The sequence below is a fragment of the Alternaria atra genome (genome assembly GCF_907166805.1).
Source record: "Alternaria atra isolate CS162 genome assembly, contig: 21, whole genome shotgun sequence".
NCBI classification, from domain to species: Eukaryota; Fungi; Ascomycota; class Dothideomycetes; order Pleosporales; family Pleosporaceae; genus Alternaria; species Alternaria atra.
The window spans coordinates 2,650,327-2,662,326 of NW_025091319.1; the positions used below are offsets into that span (position 1 = coordinate 2,650,327).

At 50.0% G+C, this 12,000-nt stretch overlaps 2 protein-coding genes across 2 annotated transcripts; one reads left to right on the plus strand and one right to left on the minus strand.

Moving 5' to 3' along the window:
• Positions 1 to 4,134: 4,134 nt before the first annotated feature.
• On the minus strand, positions 4,135 to 4,869 carry ALTATR162_LOCUS1302 (uncharacterized protein; the record flags this gene model as incomplete). The annotated part of the gene is made up of 1 exon (XM_043308898.1): positions 4,135 to 4,869. One exon carries the CDS (start codon positions 4,867 to 4,869, stop codon positions 4,135 to 4,137), a length of 735 nt encoding a protein of 244 aa, XP_043164833.1.
• Positions 4,870 to 6,040: 1,171 nt separating this feature from the next.
• Positions 6,041 to 8,722, plus strand: ALTATR162_LOCUS1303 (uncharacterized protein; the record flags this gene model as incomplete). The annotated part of the gene is made up of 1 exon (XM_043308899.1): positions 6,041 to 8,722. The coding sequence occupies one exon, from the start codon at positions 6,041 to 6,043 to the stop codon at positions 8,720 to 8,722; it is 2,682 nt and encodes an 893-aa protein (XP_043164834.1).
• Positions 8,723 to 12,000: the final 3,278 nt, after the last annotated feature.

Here is a 12,000-nt window from a genome sequence, read left to right on the forward strand (position 1 = left end):
CAACAGTAATCCTATTGCCGCTTATGTCCTTCTTAAAGGACGCCTACTCTTTTGCTAAATTGTGCTAACTTACATGCAGCTCTTGCCGGTAACTTTAGGCAAGAGCTAGTCTTTTCCTGAGTCGCTGTCTTCTTCTAGGGTATCTGCACTACTTAATTCCTTGTTACTACTTAGTTCCTCCTTCTAGGCTTTCCTGCTCTTCCTTTGCTCTGTAGTCTTAGAGCTAGAGGCCTTTAGCACAGCTGTCTTTTTGTTCTTTCCCTTCTTCTTAGATAAACCTTTATCCTCTGCACAAGTAGCAGACATATGTCCTCTACGTTTATAGTTAAAGCAGCGTCCTTTACAGCGTAATTGGTTATACTTAGAGCTGCTAAGTCGGCGGGGCCTCCTAGATCTCCCTGTGTATTCTACACCTTCCATTCTATCCTCTAGTATTAGGGAAGGAGAACAGTGCTTATTCCCGTGTTCTTTGTTTAGGGATCTGTCTTCCTAACAGCGGTTCTTGGTTCCCTTAGTATGCAAGTCTATCTGATACAGCTAGTCGGCGATCTCAATTGCCCTGCTCTGTAGCTCCTCTAGATTCTTGCTCTTTAGGCCTACAAGCTTATCCTAGAGCTTGTAAGCGAGGCCTTTTCTAAAGATTATTATCTTCGTATTCTCGTCTAAGCTGCTGTTAGAAAGCAGTAACTGCTCCTAGAAGTCTATTACGTAGCTACAGATGTTCTTATTCCCTTGCGACATAGACCAAAGCTTGTTACAAGCTCTCTCCTCCTTGTGTGGATCTCTAAATATCTAGTTAAAGAACTTAAGAAGTTAGTTAAAATCCCATTTGCTAGATATTCTTATCTAGCTTATGTATAGCAGGGTCAGAGTAGCAGCTGTTCCCTTAAGTCTCGCAAAGGCGTAATTACATGCTATCTTATCGTTCTTAAAATTATTCTTGTTATTTTCTACCTTAGCTGTCAGCTGCTAGTAGAAGACCTAGTATTGCTTCCTTGTACTATTAAACATGTCTAGGTTAGGCTGTCGGCGGCGCTTTGCGGCGGTATTAACGGTGTTTACGGGTTGTATTGCAGCTAGAAGGGTAGCTAGCCATGTCGGCGGCTAATCGTTTAGGTTTACGGTTGTAGTTGTAGCTGTAGTAGCTGGAAGATGTAGGTCTCCTATCTCTATAGGCGCTGAATCCTTATTGCTCTAGGGAGTAGAGACATTGCTTAAACCAGCCCTCTGCAGCGCAGTTCTTATCGTACTCTAGATATAGAAAGCTTCCTGTACTCTTTCCTAGACTGTAGGCTTATCTATCCCCTAGGCCCTACATAGGTTCTGGAGAGATCCTCGTATCTCCTTATTGCTTACACTGTCGTAGTATAGTTGCGTTATCTGTACTGCCAGCCCTACTGCAGAGGCATCCGCTGCTGCTATTGTGCTAGTGTAGGTAGGTCGATTTCTTAGGCCACGCCTTAAGTAGTAGACTTATCTAACGGTCTTTAGTAGACCTTTCTCGGTTTCTAGTGCTGCCTAATGTCCGCGGCGATGGCAGGCTTATCTAACGATCCTTGGTGGACCGTTCTATATTTCTAGGTGCTTGTACGTGTACCAAGCTGTGTAGCACTGCAGCTAGTTGCAAGTGCTCTTCGTTAACCCTTAGTAGGTTCGAAACGGCTTAACTGAGATCGGTTCTTTAATCACTTAGTATCTTTAATATATCGCTCTAAAAGGCGTCCGTCTAGATGTAGCTCTAGGGGGCTTCGGTTGTTACTGCTATAGAGGTTACTCTAAAGAGGCTAGTTCGACGTAGCGGATGCTACAGAAGGATTAAATTTAATTATAAGGGTGCGATAGGTTAACCATAAGTGCAAGGTATAACAGTAATGAATTCGATAGAGAAGCTACACTACGCTTGCGCTAAGTCTATGTATCACGTAGTGCTAGGTTCGAGAAACTTCTAAGGGTCCGTGGAGCGCCGATGAAGCCCCGACAACGCTCCGAGGGTTGCAGCCTATCCCAACCAGCTATAACGAAGGCCACAGGCCAAGTACTACTAACCAAGGCTTCAGCCTCTTACACCTGCTACTGATGTGGTTTGTACACTAGCGCATCGCGACAACAAAAGTATGGCTGTTAAAGCCAATAGCTGTAGCAGCCTACGCAAGATGTACGCATAAATGCACCGCTTCTCTAGGAGCAGCAAAATAAGTACCCGGCGATGCTCGCAAAACTCCGCGGCGCGATCCCGACCGATCTCTACCTCACAGTAGAAAAACTACCACAAGACACATACTATGGACACACATTCTACTCCGGCAGAGTGCTCCTTGATACCAATTATGGCTTTCGCGTGTGGGGCTATCTGAGTAGAGTGAAGAAGAACCATAGAACGATGTCGGAGCTACACTGTGACGACAATAGAGGCGGCGAGGAGGCCATACACCTTTCGCGCAATCGGAATTCCTGCCATGATGTCGCCTTCTCACGGATGATGGGTGTCTAGTTGGCACAAATTTGAGAGGAGCAGGCGAAGAGAGTTGTCAAGATCGTTATGTTGGAGGCTGGATTCTCTGGGGCCAGAGTAGCCTTCATACCCCCGGAAATTCTTATAGCGATACGGAACAATATCGAAAACGGTCTAGATAGCCTAGCGCAAGCACCTGGGTCAGATCTTGAGTCCTCGACGAGTCAGATCGCAACTCTTGTCCCACCGCCATCTGTTCTCGACCTCAGTAAAGAATCTAAGGGCAGCGACGAATAACCTAGTGCATCTAAGCCCAAGTTGCGTGAGGGTCCAGAGACACATTGCATTAAGGTGCTGAGAGACGTAATTCCACCCGAACATTGGTTTCAGACGTCACCAACACCGGCTTATGAAGAGCGACGGATCACCTTAGTGGAACCAGACAGCAAAGAGTACTTCGGCTTGTTTCCTAGCAGAGTTCTCCTAGGCCACCTCCGCGACGACGAAGAGACATCAATCTCGGCAGGGTTCCGCCTTCCTTAGCCCGCTGCGAAAGTACAGCCGCTTTCTGAATCTTGGCGGATGCGTTTCTTCGATGGCAACCTTTTCAAGATGGAGTTGCCTGAAACATTGGATGGCACCGTAGAGTTTGCGCCTGCGTTCCAACTACTCACCGAGGGTAAAGACACTGTTGGCACATCAAAAGTGTGGTTTGCTAGAATCAGCACCTGCGTGCGTATCTCACTCATCGTCGCAGGACTCTAGGACTGTCAGGGTTTTATAACTCGACAGGACGCATGACCCAAAGAGCTGGTGGAGGTGGCCAAGAAAGAATAGGCGCGACTGCGACAAACAATACAAGGAGAGGGACGGGGAAAAAAGCGAGAAGATGGTATGCTGCAGCCGACGCTGAAGTCACTGAGGCCATGCAAGACCCATAACACGGACGCATTTGCTGTGGATGCCACGGTGCGTGACAAAGCACAAGCGTCTACGGACAACCGGAGTAGTAACCGCTAACGGCAAGCACAGTCCCCTACCGCACATTGTATGACATCGGAAACGTCAGAGGACGAAGACAATATCATGGAGACTGGCTTTCAGCCCAGGAAATTTTATCCGCGACCTACTGTCTCGAAGCACAAGCCAACACACCCAGCGCCCAGCTCTTCCACGACCAACAGGGAACAGAAGGTCATGCCCTCTATCGCACATCTCTGCTCGACTTCATCGATCTCACTACCGACAAGGGCACCGCAGATAGTGCTACACTCGAAGAATAGGTCCTTGTACTGAATGAAGCCAGGGCGGCTTTGAAGATGGACAAGGGGAAAACAATGAACGCATTATCGACTTGAAACTCACTAGTAATGACATGAAAGAAGATATGAACGACTACAGGAGGAGGGTGCAAGAGCTGGAGACATTCAAGGCCAAGCATATCAAGCATTGTCAGAGAGTGATGCTGAAGCTGCTGACGCAGAGAAATTTGCGGAACGACAGTAGTCAGGTTAATGCAGTGAGGGATGCAAGGAAGGAATACACGGAAGTCTATGGACTTGGAGTCGTGGGAGGGAATGCAGTGCAGTGAGCAAACTGGCCCTAAGGGCGTTTGTGGGAACATCTGGGGTCGGTCGAGCCCACAGGTCTGTATTGAAATGTCTTTCATAAGACAGACTTGATCAAAATCCACCGAGACCGTCGTCGCTGTCTTCATAGTCATAAGACCAGTTATGATCAGCTTCCTTTTCCTCTTGGTGCTCCGCTATCCCCGTCAAAGCCTCCCATTCATGTGACTCCACCGACTTTCCTAAACCAATAGATAGCTGTGGATATTCCTCCTTCTCCTCATCATCAAGTAAATGATAGCTCCAGGTATAATCCACATCTGAGATACAATGTGGCTCATCAACAGCACCAACACGGCACCTGACTTTCAGTAGCTGAACACCGAGGACCGAATCCGCCGACTCTGATTTGGTAGGCGGAGAAGGGGAGGCCATGTTAGATGCCGAGTCTACCCGTCGGAAGGGGAGGTGGAGTTGTGGTTGCGGGGTTGAAGCTGCCTCGGTTATGAGTTCGTGTGACATAGCCGTACGCTTGTGACATGGGGATTTGGATGTTTGGAGGCCAGTAACGAAGTAGACTGGCTTGTTTTGTTGAAACATCTTGTGGAGGAAGGCTTGTGCTTCGGGCTCGTGACGCAGGTTGTCGAAGACTTGCAATGGTTCGTCAATGATAACATGAGTCGTGGCGCAAGCGTCTTCCTCTTTCGAATGGTTCGAAGATTGTTGTGAAGCGGGAAGGTTTGAGGGCTGAAGTGAGTTGGAAGAATGATGTAGAGGGTAGGTGAGGAGTTGCCCGAGCGTGACGGACTCTGACGGCAATGATGTTGGGAGGCTGAGAAGAGTGGACATGTTGATATTGATCTGTGTTCGGGTTTGAGGCAAACTCTACGATGATATAGAACTTGGAAAAATTATTACTCAGGACAAAAGATGAGGGAATAAAAAGATGATAGTGAGAATTGTATCGGGCCGGTCGTGAAGATATATCTCAAAGTTGTGGAGTTGGCCTAGGATCTACCAATTACGCCATATCATATGTGCCGATACTTGTACGTTAGCATGGCATGTATGCGTTCGATACTGCATTTATGTGACGACCATCATTCGTTGTTGGTCTGTCATGCGAGAATATAGCTCGGTTACCAAAGGGTTATGAGGACTGGGCCTTGTTCCACCGTGGGTTTCGGTACTTAATTGGCTGATAAAGCCCGCAAACGTGCGAATGCGTTACTAAAGGTGCAACCGGATTTGTGGTCTAATGGGGATCGGCTGACTTGTTCCTGAGCTGTTCGCAATCCGATCTCGGGAGGCTAGGCGATGTGCATCAGCGGGAAGACGCGGAGCAGCATGGCGAACTTTTGTATAGGTGTTACAAGACCGCTGCGCGAGAAGACAGACATGCTCACATCCTTACGTGAAGAAGGAAATGCCAAGAAGAGCCAAATGTCACATCCGATAAAGCGCTGAAATTCCGGTGAGATGTGGAGCTAGCTGCCAACGGGCAAAAGGACTGGCTATCAACGGACAAAAGGACGGTAGCTGTCACTTTGAGAATTAGTTATTAACATGCGCATGATAACAAAACGCTGCGATTGAGATTGCTGACGGTGTTCGTGTTGTATGAGCCGCTACCTCGGGACAATGCACGCGACAAGAGGGGTAACTTGCCATGTGAATGGCTGACTAACGGTAAAACGTGGCGTCGTGGCGCGTGGCTGGGCGGACGGGATCGACGCCCTTGGACGTGACGTTTGTCATTGTCAATAAAGGCGTCGCGCTTGCCGTCATTGCACCGTTGCCGACTACAATTGACCGTCTCTCGTCCGTCGAATATAATCAAGAATGAAGCTGGGCCAGATCGCTGGGATGGATAGCCATGGCTGCCGCTGCTTTCGGCAGCGGGCGGAAAGCTGACACTGCCACACCACGGGAAGAGCAAGTACCGTAAACACGACCAGTTAACTTCGGGGCCACTTTTGCAGCCCATACACCTATTCTCTATTATTACGGCCAGGTTACCATGGCAGAGACATCCATAGCCCCTAGTACGCATGCACGTCGCCAGAATGCTCTCGCCGACATTCAATTCGCATCTATCGTCGACGATGACCTCACGCCGTCCGAAGACGAATCACCGGAGGAAAGGGCTTTTGAGCTCGAGACAGCACAGTCAGCAATTGGAGTCAGCATAGGAAAACAGCAGACGCGTCTGACTTCGCCAAAAACGCCGGCAGCGGAGAAGGCTGCAGCCCTAGACGAAACGGAAGATGGCGCCTTTTTCGATGGCTGGCAAGAAGCTACCGATTCTACACCGGAGTTGAGGAAGACGACACCGAGTACACAGCCAACCAGACATATACAAAAGGCTGATGTGAGGCCGAAACCCACGCAAACATCGAGCAATGACGACCGCGAGCGACGGTCCGACCCTCCAACGAGGCTTCCTTCGCCCTGGCGGGCAGGTCCGAAGACGTTTCACAAGGAGAAGGCAGGCGACCACCGATCCATACTTCGCGAACATCTACAAAGCGGGCGGCGGCGGGCCTCTTCGAGTGGCTCCATGGGGGATACTATGCGCAAATACATGCCCTTCAATCTTCCTACGTCCATCACCAAAACCTACAAAGACCTTCACTTTTCGCTCCCGAGTTTGTCAGCATTGTCGCTCGACACGGACAAGCCACGCACCTTCGATCGACGCAGGAGAGATACGTTCGCTAGCGGTGCACCACCTCGAGATATACCACAGCAAGACGGCGCCAATCACTCTACTCCTGGAGAGCCCAGGAGCGCATCAAGAAACCTCGTTCAGACGCCACAGCAAGCCAGTACGGCTCCAATTCCTCAGCGCGAATTCAGCGACGACAGCACCTCCACTATCGCCCTAACACCCCAGATCCCGACCGACCGACCGACGCCTAAGTTACGGCGGTCGAACTCTGAGGGCTCCTTGCTCGTATACCGCACAAGGTCTTTTGCATCTTCTCTCGGCGACGACACGCGCTTCGAAAGTGTCCAAGAGCAGGTCAACAGTAGGCTGAAGGCCCTCAGAGACAGCTGGGCAGATTCGAATTTCAAACTGCCTAGCCCTTCATTTCCAAACTTCAACTTAACATCTAGTGCCGAAATGTTCAGGAATCGTAACGCCAGTACAACGTCCAAACCGCGCGAAGCCGATGATAATGCCCTACAAAAGGCCAACCTCCGCACAAGCGCACCTGCGTCGGCATTGCATCGCGACTCGATAAGAAGGAAGCGTCAGCCGTCAAAGGGTGGAGATGCAGACTTTGAGTCGCATCCATACTTTACGCAAGCTTTACAGGAGCTCGAGGGTGACTTAGTCGTTTTGGGAGGCTATCGGGGTTCTGTTCTGCGCTCAGCAGAACCACCCCATCGACAGCTGTGGGTGCCTATAAAAGTCGGGTTGAATTTACGCAAGGTAGACTTGGAAGTGCCTCTAGATCCGGATGCGGATGAGCGCATGGAGGAGAGTATCATACCGAGCGGTATGTTGACCCATATTGGCCCTGTCGACATTGCCAAGCGTCTTTTCAAGCGTTTGAATGCATGCGACAATGTAAAGGAGGGTAAGCTTAGGGTTCACAACTACGGTTACGACTGGCGGCTCTCACCACACTTCCTGAGCCGACGGATGATACAATTCCTAGAGTCACTGCCCTGTAACCAGCCAGGCGTTCCTCCCGAGAAGCGAGGCGCCATAGTCGTTGCACACTCTTTAGGTGGTTTGATCACGCGTCATGCAATTAATCAGCGCCCTGATCTAGTAGCCGGCGTCGTATATGCCGGTGTGCCCCAACGCTGCGTGAACATCCTCGGTCCATTTCGTAATGGCGACGACGTCCTCTTCTCCTCGCGCGTCCTCACAGCACAAGTAAACTTCAGCATCCGAACGTCATACGCTCTCCTTCCCCTAGATGGCAAGTGCTTCATCAATAAGCGCACCAAGGAAGAGTACCCTGTAGACTTCTTTGACGTTAATACATGGAAAGAACACCGGCTGTCTCCATGTATAGCAGCGCCGGTACCTCGCCCAGAGCAACCCAAAGATAGCAACTTCAGCGTTAGTGGTCTGATGAACGCCGTCTCCTCAGCACTACCCACCTTTCCCGCTCGCAAAAGCAGCACTGCGAGGGACGCCGCTGATGTGGCTCGTAACGCTGCCAACAACGTCACAGAAGGAAGCGCGGAGCAAGCAGGCATGGGTCCGCAAATGGGCCAAGAACATACTATGGAGACATCCAAAGAACCGAATCCCGCAACCGACGTCACGATCCCTTACGATAAAGCAGTAGAGTATCTCACACGAACACTCGCTGAAGTAAAAGCCTTCAAGCAAGAACTCGACCACCGGCCTCACCACACAACCTCGAACTCATACCCGCCCATCGCGCTTATCTACGGCAAGTCCACACCGACGGTCTACGGCGCGAAGGTAGAGAGTCGGAAAGCTATAAAACGCGCGGACGTGTATGATGAGCTTGCATTTGCAAGTGGCGACGGTGTTGTACTCGCTCGGGCAGCAATGGTCCCTAAAGGGTACAGTGTGGTTCGAGGTGGTGTGGTGTCTAGCGACCGTGGACATGTTACGTTGCTGGGTGATCTGGAGGCTGTAGGGCGATGTCTTCATGCTGTTGTGCAGGCGAGGAGGAGCGGTGTTGGCCTGGGTCCTGGGGCGCGATGAGATGATGTCAAGCGTTTATGTACTTACCTGCTATCAATAAGATGCGCATTATGCAATGGACCCTTTGCTGAAATATGGTGCAAAGTGAGCATGCGTACTGTGACAGTCGGTAGTGTTGTCGTGCGATGTGGTCGTTGTGGTAGAAGTTTGTGCGTCACTTCATGGGAGCAACTAGATATGTAATGTATCTAGTAAGACAAAGGGGTTACGAGGCTAAGGAAATGGAGACTTGAAATTTTGACTGTTCTATTGTTTCGAGAACTTATAAGACCAACTAAACTACATAATGAAGCGAATTGATCGCAAAAGAGCAGTTACGATTATGAAGCGACGAAGACTTGTTGTGCAGTTGTACGGTCTCAAGCGCAGCAAAAAAACGTAATCGCACTGGTTATCGCTAAACTAACTGCCCTTTCCGATCTGGTGTTAAACTCTCCTGTCCCCATCGGCCCTACTCTCGGTGCTATTTACTCGTACATCATGATTTGCGGTGTGATCGGTGAGGCTACAGAAGAGCGGAGCGGAGCGGAGCGCAGCGGTTATAAGCGATGCGGCGGTACGGGCCACCGTAGACGCGCAGTTTACTTCGAATCGAAGTCGTGTTTCGGTGGTAGGTTTGTGGGTTACCTGCTTACCCGTATCGGACGATCCTTTCTACAGCCTCGTGTCGTATCTTTTGCGACCGAGCCCTGGATAAACTTCGATGATGGAGCCTTGAACTGACGTTGATCTCGCGAAGGTTTTTGATAATGCTGCTTTGCTGTTAGCTGCGACAAGAAATCCGAAGTGATTATATTCCTGACTGGAATTGTGGACTAATTGCGAAGTACGCATGGAGGCCGTATCATTAACGAATCCATGGATCAGTTTTGAATATAACAAGTTTGAGCTTGTGTATAGAGCGATGGATGCACTTTCTGTATTCGGCCGTTCTTAATGTTGTTGGGTACGTCGGGTTGCACGATAGTTGCTGTAGGCACTCTGTCGGGTATTGTCTGGCATCGAATAGAGTCCAGGAGCGATAATTGAACCAGTCTCACAATGATGAGAATTAATCCCAAGAGATTACGGTGCGCCTCGCGATGAATCTACATACTGACGGTGTATAGTGGTGGTACTAGTGACGATGCTCGGTCCGATCCAGGCGAGGCTGTATTGAGTCCTTCATCCACAACATTCGTTGATATTCATACCCACGAAATGTCAGAACTCTTTCGCCATGAAACATCCGTCTTCCAGTAAGAGAGCGTACACGATATGTCATTCGAATGCGCCCTTTCCTAACAAACCATCACAGTTTGGTCCGAGATCCCGCTCTACAAAATCGGGTCGTCCATGGAACGCTACGGAGTTCCGCACGCTACGCGTAAAGGATCGAGACAGTTTCTACTCCGGAGCTATACATGGCGTGTGACGAAATGTGCATAGCGATGCACATCAGCCAGTGAGATTGACTTCCATGCGCCCAGCTGGTTTGGGGCGTCAAAAGATGTCCTTCCCGTCATGGGTTAGTGGGCTTGGCATGACTGGCATATTTGGTACCCAGCGCTCCGCTAATCTCGCTCGGAACCTCCGTCTTCTCCATCATCTTCGATCACTTCGCCAATCGCTCCATCTACTCCATCTGGATTCAAGCAGTAGCAGCAGCTCCAACAGGGGTCGATTCCATCTAATCCAGATTTAGTGCAGCGAAGCGACATGTCAGATTCAGATTCGTTACGAAGTCGAGATCCTTCATTTAAGCGCGGGTATGCAGCTCTAACCATTGCATCACATCGCTAATCGATTCGACTGGGCTGCCAAGCGATGACTCACAGCGGGGATAAAGCTGTGTTATCGAGGATGCGGTACCAGATGGCACGTTCTCCATTCCGGCAACTGAGTTCTGGTAACAGCGCCGGAGCATGGAAGCTCGTGGCTTTGGTCACAGCCGATGACTTGTAACAATGTCCTCCAAGCTTTGATGCGTCACGGGTAAGTTGTAGCTGTTCGCTGACAGGCGGCTGACTGAGTCGTGCGGCACCAAAACTTGGACGTTTTCTTGAACGCGTAGGGCATGTATACACGCTAAACTCGAGAGCTATTCCGAAAGGACTTCGTGCTCCTCTGATACCATAGTACCAATCTTTCTTTTCTTCGGTACCGATTTCGAAACAGTCTCCAATGCTCACCTACTGCTCATGATTGACGGCGTAATATTGTCCATCAATATTTTCATCTCGCTACCACAGCGGAGCCCCGTTCCATCGATAGACAGTCCGATCACGCTTCCTTCCAATGGCACGCCAATTCATCGCTTAGAATTGAATCATGCTTGACATGAGAAGAATCTCATGGGAGCATGGAGTCATTGCTCCGCGGAGAGAGGTACGGTCGGACATAACCATATCATGACCAGCTTCCACCTGCATCACAAGCTTTGGTTTGTGTGTGATGAGTTCTACATAGATATGGGATCCGGAGTCCTTTACACACGTGATGTGATGGCCCATGTGTAGCGTCAAGTGGCCAATTACGGGATTGCCGCTTCTTGTGAATCTCATTACGCAAGCCGCACCTCCATCAAAGTTCTGAGCTCACGCGACCGTGAGTGGTTCGCCACGCATGATCTTCTCGAAAAAGAGACCACTCAAGTTTTTGACAAACCGCCTCGGCCAGAAATGGGGGCCCTTCACAACGTAACCCGCGACCACCAGTCGGAGAGCCTGCCTCAGGTCTCCTTACTCGCGGCACACGCTTCCTTCGCGGCTGTTTAGACCAACTCTTTGCGTTCGCTCGATATTACCATCTTGATACTGGCTCTTCACTACGGCTACTAGGGTCAGTTGCCATGACCTAGGGTCCATTCCTCCCGAATCTACGGTCTTTGTAGTTTGGCAATCTAGTCACACTATAACGGCTGTTCATGATCATAGCCTAGAAGGACTACGTCCACAATCTAGCTGAAGCTGGCCGATTCGATACTCGCGTCACATGCGCCAGAAGTCTTGATTATATGCCTTATCTCAAGAGGAAAACGGCCAGTACGCTGCTTAGTTGGGCGTCTACAACTTGAGACGAAGTCAAGGTTGGCTTGTAAAGTGTTACTTGGCTACTGACTCGGAACGATCTTCGGTACGATGGGGAAACCCCCCAAGCCGTGCCGCAGTGCAGCTCGTATCGCATCGTCAACCTATGCGAGACAGCGTTGATTACGATCGGATCAGCAGTGGATTGGAGACGCTCTATCATACACAATACGTCTTTCAGACCCGGCGTCTCATCCTGCCGCCACATTT